We start from the raw sequence: 22901 nt of genomic DNA, 5'->3' as shown, positions 1-22901 counted from the left end.
TGCGGGGGCAGAATTTTTTAAATACGCCACACTTTCGCCGGATAAATTGCAGATTTCTACTCGCAAAATATTCGTAACAAAATGTTATATATATAAACATGTATATAGAAAAATGTTGCATTTACTTCAAACATGCGCAGCCATGTCCCTTGTTGTCATGGGAATGTTAGAAAGTGACGTAATTACGCGACGTGAACATCAATGAAAATCTGAGAACAGTTTTTGCCAGTTTACGCAGTTTTTGCAAGTTCACGTAATTTCGTCAAGTTCACGTAATTTTGACAAGTTCCCGCCATTTCGTTGCATAAAATTGCATAAATATCCTGCATATTCCATCGCATTTTTAAAGAAAACGTGCCGCAAGATCAAGGATTTTTGCCCACAACAATCCCAAAAAAACTCTCGCGTTTTACTGGAAGGACTGATAAGGATTAAAGGGCCGTTCACATTATAACGATAATGATAACTATAAAAGTTTTAAAAATCGTTTTATATTAAAGAGAATAGCAGAGTTCACACCACAACTACAACGATAAAGATACAATGAACTATTTCATTGGGATCACTTTCTGGGCGATTTTTTTCCACCTGATGAACGATAAACCATTGACAGTCAATCAAATATATTTGAACTTCAAGTGCACGTGCACTTAAAATGACAGTGAAGCTCATTGCTGAAGTCTTTAACATAAAATTACCTCAAGTGTCCAGCGCTGATGAAGTAACTGTGAAATTAACTACGTAATGCTTGTTATTCTACTACTACGCCAAAAGGTAAGAGATTACACAAACTATTAACGTTAGATTTACGGTTTATGCGAAACGCATAAGAGGACATCTGCTGGTTACGCGCTGTGTGAATGCAACAGGAACAACATTTACAGTACATATTCAGTGACGTAAACAATTGCAAAAGTTTTTATTACAAGAAAAATGCAATATTAAAGGCAAGTGATTTGCCTTTAATAGTGTGCTGTGCGCGTGAGCGAATTAGCATAAATGTATTGTTATCATTGGTGATGTGGACGCCAATATAGTTATCATTATAGTTATCGTTATAATGTAAACGGCCCTTAACTTGTGCTTAGCAGAACATGGTAGAGTATGAAATCCTTTGCGTCATAACTACTAAAGTCCCTTTAATTTGTCATTGTGTAAAATGTGTCTACAAATCTGTGTGTTTTAAATCTACAATCTATCATTGTAGATGACATACGTCCTCGTGTGTCCTGAATATGACATGCATATTGTGTGTTGTACGTGTGGCACTGGAGGGCATGATGGCTTTAATGAGACCGCTGCATATGAAGGGCTGTCATTAGCACCGAGAGAGGCGGCCGCATGGTGATTGCAGTGATTTCGCTTCGCTCTTTCTGACCCATGTGACCAATCAGAAGACCTCGAGAGCTCGCTTCAGAACCCATGCAATCAGCCGGCCCACTTAACAACAGCTGCCCAGAAAATCCAGCCGTAGTGCATACGACGAATGTAGTATAATGTGTCTGATGTGAAGTAAATCTAAATACGCTGGTGCACCAGCATTGCTACGATTTCTATAGGTTTAAATTGCTTGCGGCAAGGTTCCCGAGATAGAAACGAAAGCGTAACAGCGACATCAAAAGCTATTCAACCTGACTTTTATTTTCCAAACTCTTTAGATCGAGGAAAACAAGTTTCATCAACCAATCTTCACTCTTCAAGCCTGATACAACCAGATAAACCATTATGAGAAAGCACCCCGCCACCTCTGTTCTTGCCTTTTGCGAAGGCAAAATGGAAGAGGAGTTTGTTTCTCAAGGTGATTGTAGCTGTGATAAGGGAGCAATTCTTATTAGGGGTGACAGCGACGGGGATCAGGCAGCAGTACAGGCTGGATAACCTTGTGCCTGTTCGCCCTTTTGCGCCAAGCTCCTCTGCTTTGCCTCGACGGGGACACAATCTGCTGGCTGGAATTACCTCGCAGCTGGAGGAAAACTAAACATGATTTCTGACCTTTACTTCTTGTGTTCAACAGTAACCTTTGGTGGTCCGCTCGCACAGACGGGCTGAAACGAATTCCCGACCGCTGCGCTTACCATTATATGCATGTTGAAGCTGAGAATGACGAGAGAACCGGTGGTTGAAAGATGTTCCTTCAATTGCCGTTCCCTGTCTGAGAGACTGGTAGCTTGTTAGGAAAGTGTGGTGGATGTTGAAATGGTAATCGTTGCTACAGCAGTACCTTAAAGGAACAGTACACCCAAAACTGTGAATGTGGAAACTATACATTCTATAACAAGTATGCAAGGTAGCATAAAAGGAGCCTTAAAATGGTCCATATGACTTGTGCGCTACTGCAAGTTTGTAAAGATATATTATTAAAGGATTAGTCCACTTTAAAGGTGGGGTCCATTGACTTTTTATAGTAAAAAAATACTATGGTAAGTCAATGGGCCCCATGTTTTAAGTGGACTACTCCTTTAAAGGAACACGCTGAATTTTTGGGACCTCACCTTATTCACCGTATCCCCCAGAGTTTGATAAGTCCATATATACCCTTTTCATCTCCGTGCGTCCCGTAACTTTGTCTGACGCACCCACCACTAGCCCAGCCCAGCACAAAGACTGGAAGTAAATGGTTTCCCAGTATGTAAAAGGTTAAAAGATGGCTGTGTCTCATATGACCTTGTTATTTGTACACGCTGTGACTATACAAATCACAACAAATAAATAGAAAAATGTTGCCGTATTTTGTCACTTATTGGGAGCAGTATGCTAGCTGGAGCCATTTACTTCCAGTCTTTGTGCTAAGCTAGGCTAGCGGTGGGTGCGTCAGACAGAGTTACTGAAAGCCCGGAGATGAAAAGAGTATGTATGGACTTATCTAACTCTGGGGGATATGGTGAATAAGCCAAAGTCCCAAAAGTCAGCGTGTTCCTTTAAAGGATTGACAGAGTTGTTGTTGTTGTTTGAACTGTCCTTATAAGAGGCTGTTTACATCTGGTATTAAGTTGGGGCTGTTTACACTTGGTATTAATATGTGTTTTCGTCGAGAGACACATCACGTTTACACCTGCCATTTAAATCCGTCTCTTTGGTTCACTTTCGACAGCTTCTGTCCTGATTACTGTGAGGGGGTGGTCTGTCGAGACTGGGCGAGTCTCTCTGCTGTCATTTAAACACGAGCTAAAGAAATCATGAGTTTATATACACGCAAACTAATATTATGTTGGAGTCCGCTGCTTGTGTTGTAAGTAAACATGCTGCACAGTGTTTTGTACATTAATATGTTAGAGCTTTCTCTGAATTTTCAGCGCAATTGATGAAATAAGATCGCGCAACTTTCATATGCTTGCAAAATGAAACTGCGGAGATCAGCCGCTTTAGTTTTATGAATGAAAGGCTAAAAATAGCGCTGTACACCATGTGTTCGCGCCAGAAGTCAGAAAAGACGTAAAACATTGTGTTCAGTATCTCAGATTAGATAAATGGGCGAAGAGAAGGTGGTCTCCTGTGGATGTTCAAACACATTCAACCACATGTGCGTTTACACTACAAAAGCAATCCGTTCGAAAGGGTTTTCGACTACCTCTGAATGTGGGTGAAAGTGGTCAAAAGTGGACGAGCTCAAAACGTTTCGGTCACCGTTTACACCTGGCATTTACGTCGTCCACTTGTGATCCGATCAACGAAAACGCATGTTAATGCCAAGTGTAAACAGCCTCAAAATGCATTTTGGTTGATCAGATCACAAGTGGATGACGCAAAATACAGGTGTAACAGGGTGTAAAACGTTTTGAGCTTGTCCACTTTCGACCACATTTAGAGGTAGTTGAAAACGCATTTGATTGGTTGGTGTGGTGTAGATGCGCATGTGGTCTTATGCGTTCGAGCAGCCACAAAAGACTGCCTACTCTCCACCTATTGATCTACTGTGATGTACCGAGCACAATGTTTTAACATCAATCCAGACTTCTAGCGCTAGCCCACAGTATTTAGCACTGTCTTTAGTTTCATTAATACAACTAATGTGACTGCTCTCTGCCTTTTATTTTTGTTTTATATTGAAAGTGCGTAAAAGTTGTACAAGCTTATTTCATCAATTGCGCTGAATTAGAGAAAGCCCTTACATATGTACTAACAACACAAGCCACGACTCTCTCCATTATTGTAGTTTGCGTCAATTCAAACCCGTAAATTCCCCTGCTCGCGTGTTGTAGGTTAACCACCACTGTCGATTAATGGGTAAATAAATCACTCAAGATATGTTTATAATTTTTAAAATGTCTCAAAAATGGTCTTAAAGACCACTTTTTTTACGTTTTTGGTATTAACGGTTTTTTTAACGCAATTCTGCGATGACGTCACGTTGGGGAGAAGTGGAGAAGGACTCAGCCAGAGCCATAGAGATAGATGAGACATTTATTGCTGTTTAATACTTACGTATATAATTTGGAAATCATATATACATCGTAGGAAATATATAATGTGTTATACTGCAAAGTTACCATGCTAATTATTATTTATGATATATGTGGAGATAAATAAAACTTCGCAAATCTGCTGATTTGATCCATTCATGTCCTGACCACCAGGCTAGAGATTTTTAAACATCCTTAATCCACACTTACTAGTCTATCAAATAATATCTCAAATATATTGTTTTGTGAAATAAAAGGATGCTTTGTTATATTGTTTATGCGATTATAACGAATCAATCACACAATCATTTCATATGCAGCAGCAGTCAGCAGCTGCAGCATACTCGGATCCGACCGCATACATACTGTAATAAACAGGCGTTCGGCGGCTTTTTACATCACGACAAGCTATGCCATTTGAGGAGGAACCGCTCATTGATCACCATATTTTTATAAATCCTGTACATGTTTGGACCTGCCGAACAGGTTGAGCACTTTTATATACTTTGTTGAGCAGAGAGGCTGCACAGTTTGACCAGCGGGCTGCGGGAACCGGCCGCACATCACGCCGCCAGACGGTGTTAACTCGAAATGTATAACTATTATCAGATCGGCCCACCGGGAAAGTCCCGACTCTCCCGATTGCCATTCCGCTACTGGCTGTAAGAAAGTGAGTGCGTTTGGGTCGCTGGTCCCCGCGAACAGACGTGACGTGCTTCACACACCTTCAAGGATTAGAGACATGCTGCCAAAACCGTTTGTGCTGAAGTTCGCATAAAGTTACACCCATTTCAGGCAGGATCATGGACCCCCTCAAGCCAGCATGCACGAGTATGTTAATTGTTTGTTTACTTTCTACACAAAGATATGCTAACGTTATGCTATCTGGCTGTCTGCCTATCTCTCTATACTAGCCTGTCCATCTGTCTGTCCATCTGTCCATCTGTCCATCTGTCTATCTATCTATCTATCTATCTATCTATCTATCTATCTATCTATCTATCTATCTATCTATCTATCTATCTATCTATCTATCTATCTATCTATCTATCTATCTATCTATCTATCTATGTAATTATATAATCTGCGCTATCAGAACTGTACTTTACTCGTCTTTCTATAGTCATTCTCAATGCTCTCAAGGCGGCTTTGGTAAATTCTCCCCCAGCGTGACGTCATACAGTGCATTGTGGGGGAAAAGAGAATCATTGCAAACCGCTGTACTTTTTCATACTTTTTCGGCTTTTGTGATACCCAACAACATAAAATACAATGGATAACAGTTTAAATGTTTATTATCAAATATTTAACCTGCAAAACGCCCTTTAAACACTTAAAACATTGCTAACTTCCCAACCATAGCCCATTCTAAGCACCCTAACAACTGTAGTTCTACATCAAGCTCTGTATTAAATTATATTTTATGGCAGAGCGTTATTTTTTAGCCATGTGTATGGGTGACTCGTTTAAAAACCAATCCAACTGGGTTTGTATTGTTCTCCATGCGACTTAGCCCATGCCTCTGTGAAGGGGATTAGCATATATTTTTTCTACATTTGGACCACCTAGGTGTAATTGAAAGGCATAATCTAGAGTTTTCCTTCCTTTCCAAAGGAAAAGCTACAATTACTTCCGCCACGCTTGTCGTTTTCTGCGTTTTACGGGGTTATTCCGTCTACTTCTGCTTTTAGCTAGCGCTAACGTGTCTGTAAGCATGTGCATGCAAGACGTCGTATTCTGATGATCTTATTTTCTCAGCAGAAAATATATAGGTGTTCACCCCACTTGCTGCCACACTCCACATTTACCCCTGACTGTCACATTCAGGCAAATTCATGCATTCTTATTCGTCCACTGGAAATAACATAAGCATGAAGAAGTGCTATAGTGAAGTAAACCTAACCAGTGCAACCATGCTGTAAAATCCTCATCTCCCAGGCTGGTTTTGAATACTTTTTCAGCTGATCTTACAGCCAATTAAAGCCAAAGCTACTCTAAAATAAGGTGACCAGATGTCCCGTTCTGTCCTCCAAACCCACAACAATAAAGAAAAGAAAAACATTTAAAAAGGTTTGGTTCCCGTTTTTTTAATTCATAGGTAGTAACAAATATGATTTAAATTATATTTTGAATATTAAACTAGGAAATGTCCCTGCTTTTCATTTTAAAAAACGTTCACCTTACTCTAAAGCAGCATTTCTCAAAGTGTGGGGCGGGCCCCACTGGTGGGGAATAAGAACATTACAAGTGGGGCGTGACAAACGGGAGGAAATGTTGTCATTTTTGTGATCTCTATTAATATTAGGAGGTATAGGCTGTAGTGGGTATAAAAGTTACCAATGGATACGTTTGTGACACAGAATGAAAAGAAAACTGGAAATTCGGCACCACCAGCAGAGAAAACCAAGATAGACAGTGGACCTAATCAACCAAAAAGTTGCAATATTATTATTATTATTTACTTTAAGTCTTATTTCATGCAAAGTGATAATATATTTGCACGTTAATTGTCTCTATTGAAAGTGTTTAATGCTGTTATGTTCTACAATATGATGTGATTAAATACATTTCAACAGTTAAACTTAAAGCCTACTTGATTACCATTTTGTAGGGGGGTGATTGGGGACAGCTGGGGCTCGGAACCCCTCCCTACCTCCAAAGTGGGGAATGGCAGAAAAAGTTTGAGAAACGCTGCTCTAAAGCCTGCTAAACCAGCTAAATACTGGAAGTAGGTTTTGCTACTTCCATCTTAAACCAGTTAGGGCCAGCCAACCAGCCTAGGCTGGTTTAAGCTGTTTTTTAGGAGGGAAGTCAAGGCACTGAGGGGAAAATTGACCCGTAATATATACCACCTTGGTTGAAACACGCATTTGCATTTGATACAATTTAGGATTTAATATCAGACACACGGTAAGGCAGCCAAAGGATTTTAGTGTCCCTGCGGATGCCCTTATTTGGAAAAATCCATAAGTTGGACCAACCAGCCTACGCCGATTGACTCCGTGTTATTTCTAGAAATTAAGACACGAAACTTGTCATCGAAATGATTTCCACTCTGAATTGAGCTACAGAAATGAAATAAAAGAAAAAAAGACAAGGTGGCTGCTGTTGGTGGGGGATCAAAGCGACTAAAGCTGATTTATCCTGTGTTAGGGCTCGAAAGCCTCCGAGAGGCATTGAACAGCCTTACAAAAAGCAATAGCAGCCACCTTCATATCCAGCCAGTGCCAGTCATCAGGCCGGCCCGTGAAGCAAAATCAATCTGTTTCATATCAGAGATACCAGGGGAGAGCCGGAGAAAGTGTGTGTATGTGAGCGTACAGTCCGTCCCCCAAAGCTGCTTTAAATGACACACGCTGCATAACAGAGCAAGGATATAAAAGTGTTCAATAAGGCAAACATGCTGTTATCTGGAGGTAAGGACTAATATAAAAATGGCCGGTGCGGCACAGAGGGAGTTGTCAATCAAATGAAAAAAGCGAAAGCAGCCACATAGAAATTTATAGACATATATTTGCCCAGACTCCCAACCAGGGATACATAGATGTGACCACAGAGGAACCTCAGCAAGTTCCAGGGGTTTTGCATTGTTTGGTAGCATGTTACAATAAAATTCAATTCGCTAACATTAGTTATGAAATAGAAATTAACAAGAGTTTTATTTGAATTTATTAATTTAAGTTACTTTATAAATTAGCAAATAGGGGTTCAAATCCCAGGGAATGCTATAACTGACAAAAATAAATGTATAACTTAAAAGCACTGAAGGTCACTTTAGATAAATGTGTCTACAAATTGCATAAATGTGACCAACAAAACCAGTCACACAGGTATTTGTTTCAAGAGCCAACATACATTGTATGGGTCAAAATTATACATTTTTTATGTCCAAAATACATAAAGATGATGTTCCATGAACCTATTTGGTAACACTTTACTTGAAGGGGTGTTCATAAGACTGACATGACACATTTATAATCATGACATGACACGTGCTATGAACATGAAGGAGATTTTATGAGACAACTTGACATTAACCAACACATCGCAACTTGTCATGACAGCTTGACATTACCAAGAAAACATAGCTAACCACTTTTTATCAGTGATACAAATTGAATTTGTCGTTATAAATGTCATTAAGTGTTAATACTCTGTCATATAGTTTTATAACAACGTCATGAATATTTTTCTTGACCTCAACTACAGTAGTACAACTTGTCATTAAAATGTCATTAAGTGTTAATACTCTGTCAAATAGTTTTATAACAACGTCATGAATATTCTTTAGTTCATAATGTTTTTTTTTAAGTTTCCTCCATGTGTTTAACAAATAAAATCAATCATTTAATAAGAATAATAATAATAATAATAATAAAAATTAAAATTTATAAAATTATCTTTTATTGCATTTGGAGACCGAATCACCTAAAATTAAATAAAAACAGTACAAAGATGGGTTAAGCCATACAGCGTTGGGTTCATATCGCTGCAAAGTTAATTACATGAAATTAAATCATTTAATGTTTTGTTAGTTTTTTCTTCTATATCAGAACCCTCTGTGTGAGGAAGAACAAGTTCTGTTAGTTTTTTATGTCATGTTAATGACAGATTTATGACAAGTTATGATGTATTTGTTATGACAACTTGACATAAACAAGACAATTCAAACAATGTCCTCTTTGCATTAATAATGACATAATTGAACAAATGACAGTTGTCATAAATGTGAATGAAATCTCCTTCATGTTCATGACACATGTCTTATCAACACCCCTTCAAGTAAAGTGTTACCAGATTGGTAGGGTGTAAATTTCATACCATAAATATATAAAAATGTATTTATCATAAGTAATATGTGTTGCCAAGGACTTCATCTGTACAACTTTCTTCAAATATTGCACCCTCAGATCCTAGATCTTCAAATAGTTGTATCTCAGCTAAATATTATTCTATCCTAACAAACCATACATCAATGGTTTCATGGTCCAGAGTCACAATGTAATCTTATTTAAAAGCATGTGGAAATCAACATTTTTATTTTCTTACACTGTAAAAATTTCTGTAGAAATTACAGTATTACTGGCAGCTGGTTGCCAGTAATTTACTGTAGATTTAAATGTATGTTGTGGCAGCAGTTTGTTCAAAGTTAAATGAACATTATCTTGACTTACAAAATATATTTAAGTGCTTATGCATTCTCTCACATATTTGGATGGGTAATTGGTGTATGTAATTCAAGAATTGACTATTTAAATTATCGCCTATTATCGCCTTTACTTTCACTTTCGCGAAGCCGCGAACTGTAACATTACAGGAAGAAAATAGTACTGATTTGCGCAAAATTTCCTCATTATTATCCTCACGTAAAAAATGAAATCTCCCGGAGCAAGATATAGATTGCATGTGCAGTGAAGAGAATTACGAAAAAGGCTACAGTATACTGTTAGTGCCTCAATGCAGAACTCGCTCTTAAAGCGACAGTAGCCTCTATTTTTTGATAGTAAAAATGATCCAATCTGTAATTTAAAAAAAAAAATTATATAATCCAACTGTGAGTTTTGCGACCCATTAAACTACTGTTAAATGGTGAGTATATCCAGTGTAGATCAGCAGGAACAGTTGGCTTGCATGCAAATTCAAAAAAAATTGTTTGTTAAAAAACAACAGCATCAAAAAAATACAAATAAAATAGCAGAGCAAACATTGTGGTCAGTGTCCCTGTAGACTTTGAATTGGCAAAATTTGGCCTGTGATGAAAACTAAGTGCACTGTAAAAAATACTTTGCTGCCTTAAAATTTTTTGTCAAATCAACTCAAATTTACAAGTCATGTCAACAGAGATAAGTTGTCACAACTTATAAAATATAGTTGAGGAAAGTCAACTTAATTTTATAAGTTATAACAACTCGCCAGTAGTTATAACAACTCATCTCTAGTCAAGATAAATAATAGTAAGTTGAAATGACTTGTAAATCCGAGTTGATTCAACAAAAAATTTTAAGGCAGCAAAGTATTTTTTACAGTGTGAGGAAACCCTGTGCCATGCCTTCATCGAGTGGCATTTTCTTATCTGTGACTTCAGTTAATATTTTAGATTCAGAATATGAAGTTTACAGATATTTCAGTTCAGTTAGAAGCAAATATTTGTATTTGTATCAAAAATTTTCTTATTTTTTGTCTTATTTGTGTTTTGCTAGATGTTTTTTTCTCAATATTCTACATTAAAAGTAATGTCTCTTTTATTCGGGCTACTTGCATTAATAAAAACTGAAGAGTGCCTGCCCGAAGTGCTACCAGGGATTTAAAAATTTTGCGATCCCTGCAGCCTCATGCAAAGCATTCTGGAAACAAAATCTGAAGGAAAAAAATGAAAAAGATTGATGAGGATTTCTGGTTCCCAGAATGCTTTACATGAGGCTGTTGTTTTACAGTTTTATTATGTAAAGATAAAGACTTGTTAATGTTTAATGTTCATTTAACTTTAAACAAACTGTTTCCAATAAATAACATACATTTAAATCTAAAATATAAAGTTACTGGCAACCAGCTGCATAAATTACAGCAATTTTTTACAGTGTATTTTATAGCATTAACTAATGTTAAGTGTTAAGCTTTATTAAACCTATACAATAAAAAACTATGTTTTTAAACAAATTCTTCCCAAACCCTTACTGTATAAACTGCTTAATACTATGCAGTATTTCATTTACATTTCTAGTTTGAAGTCAATGAGCTTGCGCATAATTGATAGGCCTGTATAGGAACACAACGTAAGACAAATAAAGGTTAGGAAACACCGTATTACAGCAAAGATAACGCTAAGATGCATTACCATGCAGATAATTGCATGTGGTTGACAATGGTAACAACCACTTAAGCCGCCCCCATAAATTCAAGGTTGCAACCTTTCAATCGGGCACTGTACCTTGCACGTCTTTCTCGCGATAACCCATCGCATTATTAATTTACCTAGGCGGCGTGTCAATCAAGTGACCCATCCAGGAGATTCTTTCTAATCCACGGCCGCATGCAGATTGAAATGATTAAAAAAAGCATCGAGAGGGACAATTTAATCACATTAGCTCCGTAGACTTAATAACCACTGACAGAAGAAGCCCTTGTGGAGAAGGTTCACTGAGGTTTAGAAGGTCTCTTTCTTTGTTTTTCTTTAACAGGTACGGTGACCTTTCATACACTTAACAAGATTACGAGAGTAATTAGTATCAAAGCCACCATGGGTCCCAATGGTACCCGCGAGAGTAGCCGTTGTCCATCCGGGCACCACCCTGCCATTACAGAAAGAAACATAATTAAGTTATCACGCATGAATCTTCAACCACTCTAGGGATCGGAGAACGTGCCTAACTATAACACGTATCGCTACGCAGCATGTAACCGCTGCCAAAAGCAATAGCATGTCTATCAAAGCAGAAAACTCTAGGATTGGTCTGGGGTTCGAAGGAAATCCCCAGTAACCAATAAAGTCACAATGGTGCTGGATTGCTCCTGGGGTGATACTCCGAGCTGTTCATTTAAAATGATGTGCAACTATTGGGCCTGACCTAAGCACACTCTCCATCTCCAACATGGTCACCAAGAGAAAGGCAATAAGGGACCCGAGGAAGTCCAACGGGCGCCTGGGGAGCCCTAAGGCTGGCCACTCACAAAGAAGTCCAAAGACAGCTAAGTGTCATAGTCAATGCGAACACACACCTTTACAACGGCAAAATCAATGAGGGTTTATGAGGCATCAATCTTCTCTACAAAGGCCTGCTTGACTACTGCCGGGTTTGACCATTTGGATGTGGCACTCACATATATGAACTACTGAAAATCGCTTGTGATGGTTTTCTGGGCTTCTCGAAGCAGGTCTTCTCAAAGACTCTTTTCTCTGCCCTGTGACCATATTGGGAGCTTTTATTTATTTATTTTGCAGATGTTTCTGGAAGACGTTTGGAGGAGGTCTGGTATATACCCTCACTTTAGACCTAGCTATGTAGCCCTGTGGTTCTCAGCTGTAAGCAGGTGGCGCTAAACTTTCAAGGGCAAGCAGCACAAAAAGTCTTAAACAATATGAAATGAAGTATGTTTTGGATAATTTACCAATTTTAAATGCTGAATAGCTTGGAGTTACAAACCACTGACATAGACAGCCATGGAAAACGTCAGCTTGAAGGAATAGTTCACCCAAAAATGAAAATTGGCCCATCATTTACCATCATGCCACCGACTTCCTTTAGAGTTATACTGAATAATATCCTGACTTCTCTTAGCCTTGTAATGCAATTGAATTGTGGGCGATTTTTTTCAATAGCTCATCCAGAAGCTGAAGCTAAAAAGAGCATCCATCCATCATGAAAGTAATTCTCCTGAAGTAAAACAATACATTTGTGAGAGAAAACTATTTATATTTAGTATTCGGTTATCATTATGACAGCTCTAGATTCAAATATGGCTGCACGTAAACAATTTAAAATAGCATTGGTTCTCGCATGTTTCATATGCATGTTTCCTCACCAAGCAAATAATGACTTTTAATGAGATAGCAAGAACCAATGTGATTTTACATTGTTAACGTGTTGCCATATTTGAATCTAGAGCTGTTAGAGGTAGTTTACATTGCATACTGTACACGTCATAACGAACACAAAATACGCTCGAAATATGATTTTTTTTCTCATAAATGTATTTTGTTTTTGTATATTGTTTTTATGGTTAGCTGTAGGCGTAATAATGAATGCTAAATACACTCAAAATACAAATTGTTTTCTCTCACACATGTATTGCTATCTAGAGCTGTTATAGTTAGCTTACACTGCAAACTGTACGCATGCTAACGAATGCTAAATACACTCAAAATATGAAATATTTTCTCTCACATATGTATCGTTATCTAAAGCTGTTATGGTTGGCTTACAATACATACTGTACACGTCATAACAAACGCTAAATATGCTTAAAATACGAATAATTTTTTCTCACAAATGTATCGTTATCTAGAGCTGTTATGGTTAACTTAGGGGGCGTGCACACCAACGCTTTTACGCCCGCGGCCGGCGCATGTTTTCAATTGTTTTCAATGGAAGCTCAGCGTTTTTCAAATAAGCCAGCGGCTAGCGGTTTTTTTTCGCGCAGAAAACCGGCGCAGAGAGTTGAGAAATGTTCAACTTTGGAAGAAAAGCTCCGCTCGTCAATGTCAGATCTCACGCGGCCGTCCAATCACAGTGTAGGTGGGGCGGGACAAGTATCACAGCAACCAACCGTCTCACAGCTGACGTATCAGAGCTACCAAAGTGCTTAGCTGAAGAAAGCTGGCACTCAGCTGAAAAACAGCTGGCATTCGGCGTCCTCAAGGCGTTTTCAGCCGCGTTTAAAAGTTTTGGTGTGTCCAGCCCCTTACATTATATACCGTACGCGTCATAACAAATGTAAATTACATAAAAACAGATCATTTTATTTTACCATTCAATTGCATTACAAGGCTACGAGAAGCCAGGATATTATTTAACTTTGATTGTGTTTGGCTTAGTTTTTTTTAACTATTCCTTTAAACCGTCAAGACCTCTTTGACCACCACATCACCCCCTTGTGACGTGGGTAGGCATCTCAACATACGTGCAGATCTGTTCGCACTAATTGTCAGACCGCATGCTACAGACCGAACACTAAGTAAATTATCTTGGCGAATGTCCTTCAATATAATTGATTGTTGGCACTTTGTGCATCCGCCGGTCTTTCCCTTTCACCAACTTCCGGCCCTATGGCACCTACACCCTTTGTTTACAATAAGCTCCTAAATTTGACCAGACATCAAGTCGGAGAGTTCAGGGCTAGGTCTCCCGTTCCAATATCTAAGCTAATTACTTTTTAATTTACAGTATGTGGTTAATGGATTTGGCAAGGGGAGGAAGGTTAGACAGGCAGCAGAAGCGACTTCCTTTCTGTTCACTAGCACCACGGCCTCCTTAATTAAAACGAATAATCTGGACATCCATCAGACAGACAGAGTTGAGAAGAGAGGAAAGCAGGTGAGCAGGAATAATGTAGAGCACATGCATTAGTGCTGTACGATTACCATCGCTTCACTTTATATTGTACTACTGGCAACTATTAATTTGAAATGTATCGAGGTATTCATATTTTTAATAGCTTACAGGTAGAGATTGGCGTCCGATACGAGAGGCGAATCACATGCACATACAGCAAGTAGGAAAGATTATCCAGTAAATGGTCAAATATTAATTGTGCACCATTAACATACATGAAAAAGTGGGTGAAGATAATAGCAAAAAAGATCAAGACACTACCTCCACGGCTCTCGCTGTCAGCTGGCTTCACCTGGATGGGTCGGGTCATCTATGAAAAGAGAAATAAGAGAGAAAATACATGTGATTAAATGAAAATACAAAAAGCTATGATTTGTGCGAGTTATGCCTTTTGTTGCAAAGTTTACTACAAAGTACTACAAAACTAACTATACATTTAATACTGATTATGATCAAGATTATAATCGATCCCATTATAGCCAAAAAGCACACTTATACTGTAGCTTAAAGACACACTTTTTTTATATAACATTGATAGTTACAAAAATGGTACATCCGATTGAAACACCAAAGCCACTTCGTGATTTCCTTGGGTTGGGGGTGAGGTGTTAGGGATACGGGGTGTGGTTAGATACAGTACTTCTGTCCATACTCCGAGATAAAATCCTGGGGTTAATTGGTGATGTGCGATCAGTGAGCGTTTTTGTATTTGCTTTGCGGCTCGCTTGGTTACGGCGTTTATGGGTGGTGGCACGGCACAAGTGAAATGCAACAACAATTAAAGTGAAGGCAACCACTAGAGGAAGCAGGATCAATGAACCTCTATTGATCTCTGGCCCTTAGGCTGTGGAAAGTGTCTGGGACGGAGGGATTCTGTGGCTGGAAGCCCACAGTAATCTACTAAAGCCTGATAAGAATGGCATTTGTTGGATTAGAAGCCTCTGTCATCACAGCTTTTGTGTTGTGTGTTTCGCGCAGCAATTTTTTTTCGATTATCCCTGTAAAGTCTGAAGTATTCTCAGCTGCTGTTTGTATTCTACAGAGTCGGGCGAAACCGATTTCGTTTTGTTTGTTTTTCGTCTGTCCGTCGTTCAAGGATTCAAAGGATTTTGCTGCAGCATCAAAGGATGTTCAAAGACTTTGTCTGTGTTTCCATTTACGCCAACCTGGATATATAATGTAAAACACAGAGCAGAATATTGTAAGTGGGAAAAGTTCGTTTTTAGGAGAAGTACATCAGAAAGTGTTTTAAGTATTGTTATATAAAACATTATTTGCAATCTCATGTTTCAAAACAATGTTGGTGAGAATGAAAAAAACTACAAACTGATTTATGTTGTTTAGTACTGTCAGTAAAACGTAAATATCCATAAAACTGATTAATTCAGTTTGATAATAAAGAGTTTTATGGTTAAACAATAAAAGGAACTTAAAGAGATATTTTACCCAGTAACAAAAATTCAATCAACTTTTAACCCTTAAAACTATATAACTTTCTTATGTGGAACAAAAACTTATTTATTTATCACAGAATGACCAAGCTGCTTGTTTCTGAAAGTGAATGGTGACTACGGATATCACACATCGTTTTGTCGTTAACTCATTTCCCGCCAGCTTTTATTTGTGATTTTCACAAAAGTTTAACAAAATGCCTTCCAGGAAATTTTTCTTCTGAAAATATATAAACATACAAATAATATCAAATGAAAGAACAGACCCTCTGCTTTTAAACAAACAAACAAACAAACAAACAAAATGTTTCATCCTATCTATATTTTTGTCTCCGTTTATAAACTCTTAAATATGAATATTTTTCTTAAAAATATTTTTTAGCAAAAAGCTAAATTTTTGTGCAAATTTTTGTGAAGGAACTTTTAGCACGATTATCAAAACATACACAGTTTAAAATTAGTAAATAATTTTTTGCTTCATTTTTTTTTTAATAATTTGGGTAAACTAATCACGGTATTACAGATTAATATAAAAATTCATCAGGGAAACATTTTTTTTCATGCAAACGTTTACTCTTAATTGACTAAATACCCGTCAATGAAAGAACAGACCTGCTTTCAAACAAACAATAAACAAACAAACAAACAAACAAACAAAACGGGAAAAATCTTTTATCCTATCTATATTTTTGTCTCCGTTTATAAACTCTTAAATATGGATATTTTTCTTAAAAAAATATTTTTTAGCAAAAAGCTGAAATAATTGCATTTTTGTGAAAGAACTTTCAGAACAATTATCAAAACATACACAGTTTAAAATTAGTAAATAATTTTTTGCTTCATTTTGTTTTATAAATTGGGTAAAATAATCATGGTAATACAGATTATACAGATTAATATAAAAATTCATCAGGGACACTTTTTTTCATGCAAATGTTTACTCTTAATTGACGAAATAACTCGTCAATGGCGGGGAAAGAGTTAAATTACGAGATTTCCGGGATTTCCTAAAGAAGCGAGGTGGATAATTAGCACTGAAAAGGTGTGGTCTAGTTATTTTTGCAACTGACCTCATTTCTAGGAATTTCCCTTTCAGATGCAAAATTTATGGGAGGAGATTATTTAAATGACTTAAGCAACGTGAATAAATAATGCACATGTGATATCACTGTTTTTTGCGCCATTATTTAAAGCCGGAAAAAACATATCTTAAATAATTTTGAACTTGAAATGAATGAAATTGTAGCTGATAAAAGAGGCATCAGAGAGGGACGTGGTACAAGGCAGAGGATTTGTTTAACATCTAACAGTTTATTTGGAATACCAGAGGAACATATTCCAAAATATTGTTTGACAAGCCCTTTTTGTTATTTGCTAGAGGAAATAAAAGAGGAGTCACACAATACCAGGTGTTTCAAAACGTTTTGTAAACTTATTGTTTTAGTGTGCTATGGCTTCGTTAGCTGTGATGTCCGTGGTGCTGAACTCAAGCGCATCAGGCGTTAGTAGATCAGGTGCAACTCATCAGCTCTGCTTCTTTGCGAACCTGAATTAACTTGCACTGATCTTAAGGGTTGTGCACACCAAAACTTTTAAAACGCGTCTGAAAACGCCTTGACAACGCCGTAGCCAGCTGTTTTTTCAGCTGGGTGCCAGCTTTCTCCAGTTGTGTGTTTGTTAGCTGTGATACTTCAGCTGTGAGCTGGTTGGTTGCTGTGGTAATGTCCCGCCCCTTCTCCATTGTAACTGGACGGTCGTGTGAGAACTGACATTGACAAGCGGAGCATTTTTGAACTGTCGGCATTCAGCGCTGAGCGCTAAAAAACCTGAGCGCCGGTTTTCAGCGCGGAAAAAACCCGCTAGCTGCTTGCTTATTTGAAAAACGCTGAGTTTCCATTGAAATCAATTGAAAACATGCGCCGGCCATGGGCGTAAAAGCTTTGTTGTGTCCAGCCCCTAAGTAGATTGCGTTAGTCATTATGGAAAGCAGCTGTTGCGCCTGTGATATTTCATTTGCGCCTTTTTAGTTAAAGTGGACAGAGAATGAAAAAACATTTTTACTTTGTCTTTGTTGAATAATGGTAGTCTACCCACATTCACAAACATACAAAAAGTGCTAAACGTGCTAAACATCTCAGTGTCATAGAAATTCTTCTTTTAGAAATGTCAGCCAGAAAACGGCCCAATCTGAAAAACTGATGCTTATGACATCACAGGCATCTAACTGCCCCTCCACTTTAAAATTATTGGCTACATTTTTTGAGTGGCAGCAAAGTCAGCCAATCAGTAATGAGATTGAAAGTTAAGTCAGTAGGGGGAGCCAAATAGATGCAAAACCAGTTGTTTAAAATCCCCCACCGTAATAGAGCTATCGGGAGAGGTTTTTAGGAAGCTTCTAAGGCATTATAGACCCAAACTAATTTTTTTTTGTCTAAATGTCACATCACAGAACAAGGATAAATACCCCGTTCAATCATTCTATGTCACCTTTAATAACCGGCAAATATTATAACTCTTTTTGGAATTGCGCTCTCACGCTATTTTGCCCGTTTAGTAAATCTGGCCCTAGAGGTCTTTACGGGTTCACTTAGATCCAAAAACCTGAGGTCAGACCCGAGACCCAAGCCGGTTCGGGTCTAAAAGTTTTATGTGTGCTTCAAGACACGGGTCAATAATAATATTGCAGGATTGGGTCTCAAGTAATTTAAAATGAATGTGTTTCTGCCAAACAAACCCAAAAAGACCCAAACTATCTCACGTGTGTACATCGAGAACTTTTCCAACCCCTCCTCCGCTTGCGACATTGTTTGGCTGCCGGTAGGTAAATTTTTTTGTGAGCCAGACCTGTCAATCAATGTTAAATGCACATTTTTGCAGGGTTTCTTTCTGTCTGACTGGATTGCTGAATTGCTACTGGGTCGGGTCCGACTCGGGTCTAATTTTTCCAGGTTTGTCTCGGGTCGGGTCTTTCTAGAAAAAAAATATTTATGCACCTTGGGTTTGGGAAAAAAAGTGATTCGGGTAGGGTACATTTCTTTTTTTGCATGTGGACTCCCCATGGTCACCATCCACTATTCCCTGTGTAGAATACAACAGCTTGAAAGATCTTTCAAACTGTATCATTTCACATTCAACAAAATAAAGTCATACAAGTTTTGAAATGACATGAGCGTGAGAAAATTACAAAATTGTACTTTTTGGGGAAACTGTGTCTTTAATTCTTTAAAATAAGGACAAATTCTGTCCTTAAGGCCTATTTTACACTTTATAACATCCATTCCTCAGCACTGTAATCCAAGCGGGAGCTTTCTATCGATCCTGCTAATAGCAACACAGCAGGCCCGGTTTGAATGAAAAAGGGCCAAGAGCTGCGGTGAGATTTGCAACAAGATTATCCAAATTTGCAAAAGCGCCCTTTGCTGCTTCCCCAGCCATCTGTAACCTGAAATTAAGCCTTTCTGAATGCTGCAGTGACTTTTGTCACATGCAGATTGCAACTCAAGGGCCAAGAAAATGTTTGAGAGGCGCCAGCATCAACAGTTTTTCTCAATCCTCAACATATTTTCTTTAACCGTCCAATTGCGGGGGGAGAAGTGAAAAGGTCAGTTTTAAAGACAGGCCAATCCCATAAAAGCATGACTTGTTCAAGGAGAAACACCATAATGGGATTTTAAAATGCCTTAATAACATGCTGATATATGAGGAAGAGGCCCAGGCCAGATTCATTAAGTGTTAAACGTATCCATTTTCACCTTGAGGAAACGAATAACCTTCCTCTGAGAAATTATTCCATAAATTTATCCCTCGTAAATAATAACTAGCAGGGTCTACGTCTTTGTACATTGAGTATAAGGAAAAAATATGTAATTCTTTTGAAGGTTAGAGTTCAGTTGCGTTGTCTTGCACACACACTCCTCGCTCTCTTAAGTTAGCACGGCCCAGAGTGCAACCGTTGACTGTTTAAAATAACGCAATGTGATGTTTTTGTTTTGCGCAAGTCGTTTCAATTTTCTAAACAGCATTTCTCAGAAGTTCTCGGGCGTAATAAAAAAAACAAACTGAGGCTATTTGCGAAATACACCATCCCAAACAAATCGTTTGACATAAAACATAAACTGAGACTGGCAAAATGTGGTCCACTGACAGAATAGATGCATTTCTAAACACGTCGCAATATGCATGCAACCCAGCAAATGCAATGCCTCGTAATAAAAAAGTGTGTTTTACAAGGAAATGCAGCGGATACAATTTGCCTTTTTTTCACAACTGCCCCACATCTGTAAACACCATCAGTGAGATGTATTTCAAACGCATTGGACTTTCGGATAGGGTTTATGGATTCTCATCCCTAACCAGTCACTGTCATGGCCATAAAATGCTGGCGTAATGGTCTATTTGTTTTCCTTGGAGCAATGTACTTCTCCCTTGTACATTTAGTATCGTCGGCACTCGGTTTATTGCATTTTTCCTCACTTCTTACAGCACACTTTAGACACACACATGCACATTTTCGACAAAACTATATGCACTACTATACAAATTATATATGATATAATTTTATATATCCAGTTCCAATGTAATATAATTACTTTCATGCTATTGCTTTTAGCAATAAATAGTCCATATTACATTTTATTTGGTCTAAAAACAATAAAGTACCCACAAAAACACAACAAAAAATATTTTTTTATATTATATATTTTAATAAATAATAAAACTATAAAAACAATAGACCACAATAATATAGATAAAGTTCATTATAATCTTAAAGGGACATTCCACTTTTTTTGAAAATATGCTCATTTTCTAGCTCCCCTAGAGTAAAACATTTGATTTTTACCGTTTTGGAATCCATTCAGCTGATCTCTGGGTCTAACGCTACCACTTTTAGCATAGCTTAGCATAATCCATTGAATCTGATTAGACCATTAGCATCGCGCTAAAAAATGACCGAAGAGTTTCAATATTTTACCCATTTAAAACTTGACTCTTCTGTAGTTACATCATGTACAAAGACCGACAGAAAATTAAAAGTTCTAGGGGTTAGGGCTATATTCTAATTTTGGCGTAATAATCAGTGACTTTGCTGATGTTACATGGCTGCAGCAGGCGTAGTGATATTACGAAAATATCCCCCTGCCATTGAAAGTAACCAAGGGGACTATTTTTCGGGCAGTGCGTAATATCACTACGCCTACTGCAGCCATGTTACATCAGCAAAGTCACTGATTATTACGCCAAAACGAGAGTTAAGTCTTAACCATATCTGCCTAGAAAATGGCAACTTTTAATTTGTTGTCGGTCTTAGTACATGATGTAACTACAGAAGAGTCAAGTTTTAAACAGGAAAAATTTGAAACTCTTTGCTTATGTTTTAGCGCGATGCTAATGGTCTAATCAAATTCAATGGATTGTGCTAAGCTATGCTAAAAGTGCTAGCGGCAGACCCAGAGATCAGCTGAATGGATTCCAAAACGGTAAGAATCAAATGTTTAACTCTAGGGGAGCTGGGAAATGAGCATATTTTCAAAAAAGTGGAATGTCCCTTAGAAAAAAAAATGAAAATGTTGCATGAAGCATTAAACACACAACACAAGCACATAACAAAATATGCAATACAATTGCATTCATACAACAAAACACAGGACATTGCTTTTCAAAAGAGTGCTCTTTAAGGGTTAAATCCTGAAGGGTTCAACTTTTACGGTCCATACATTAGTACTAAATGGCTAAAATCAATCTAATTTCAATTATTGAATATCCAGTACAGAAAATGTTCTAATATCAATGGTATATTGCGCATCCCTAGGCATTTATTTTACAAATACAGGGACAAAAAACAGACCAGCAGTTAATAAACTTGTGCTGTCGTCAGGGAAACCGTTCATTTAGTGTCTCTCCTCAGAGACTTTACAATGCTTTTTGTACCTTTATACAAAACCGTTCCCTATGTGAGATGAAACGAGCGAGTTTGCTTTTCGCTGCAATCCTGGCACAAAAACAACACGTGTCCTAATTGTGATAGATTCCCATGCAGGCAACGGTGACTGTACTGAGGACTTGGAGAAAAGACGGGAATGGGGAGAGGGTGGGATGTGGTGCAGGAGAAGAGCAAAACCGCTGCCTGCAACTGCCAGATAAGATTGCTTCTCGGCTGAGTGGCATTTCCAGCACCGTGACTCCACCCCACATATGCTGATGGACTCACGCTGGTACGAACGCGCGCTTGTACGTTTCCCGCCCGAGGCGAAAGCGCCGGCGTCCCTGCGTTTGCCAATCTGTTGTTTAAACTCAGCGGAACAATTCAAATCCCCATGTCCCAACAGGAGCACGTCAGCCACGTCTCGTTTGGGATGATGCATGCGTTCCGGCACGCCCTCGGGTCCCGAAATTCCGACCCGGCATGCGGAATTCCGACAGAATTAGATACTGTATAGCAACACTGTCTCTTTCCCTTAAACACACACAATACTCCATAATCAAGTTGTTTGCCGTGCATCTGTCTTTCAAAAGGGGGAGCTATCAAACAGGGTAAACAAAATACAGTGGGGGATATGAGACAGGCGTTCTCCTGAGAGGCAGTCTGTTCTCCTGTAGCGATGTTTGATTAGGCACCGCTGTGCTGGGGTAGATAGAAATTCAGAACAAGCTGCTTCCAGCAAATCGGGACTGCGTCTTGTCGCCCTCGTCTATGATGAATGCGAAATAATTCTGGTATTTGCATTACGGCGCTCCGTCACGGTTTGCACGGGGACGAACAGCCAGCGCGCATTGAATGAATGCTTTGCGGTGCTTTTTCGAATCAGGGTCTTTGTTTTTACGCATTAATAAAACAGGGGATGGGAAAACACAGCTCACAATCCCATGTTTGCCGTGGCAGCTAACCTAGAATACATTTATTTTAAAGTACATTGTTCGGTTAACTTTTCCAGGTGACTGGAGTCAGGGTATTTGGAGTCACAGCTTGTAAAGTCGTAGGAAACAGAGCTTTGCCCACCTGC

At 38.4% G+C, this 22901-nt stretch overlaps 1 protein-coding gene across 4 annotated transcripts in view; it reads right to left on the bottom strand.

Annotated features, from left to right (window-relative positions):
- Positions 1–22901, bottom strand: part of celf5a (cugbp, Elav-like family member 5a) — a 290692-nt gene that overhangs the window by 109542 nt on the left and 158249 nt on the right. For all 4 annotated transcript variants that reach the window (XM_055216725.2, XM_055216723.2, XM_055216724.2 and 1 more), the window contains exon 3: positions 14711–14759. In XM_055216725.2, the coding sequence (XP_055072700.2) occupies positions 14711–14759 (49 nt within the window). The remainder of the gene's footprint in view (positions 1–14710; positions 14760–22901) is intronic.

This window comes from Misgurnus anguillicaudatus, chromosome 23 (assembly GCF_027580225.2).
Source record: "Misgurnus anguillicaudatus chromosome 23, ASM2758022v2, whole genome shotgun sequence".
Classification (NCBI taxonomy): domain Eukaryota; kingdom Metazoa; phylum Chordata; class Actinopteri; order Cypriniformes; family Cobitidae; genus Misgurnus; species Misgurnus anguillicaudatus.
This window is presented reverse-complemented; position numbering and strand designations above follow the sequence as displayed.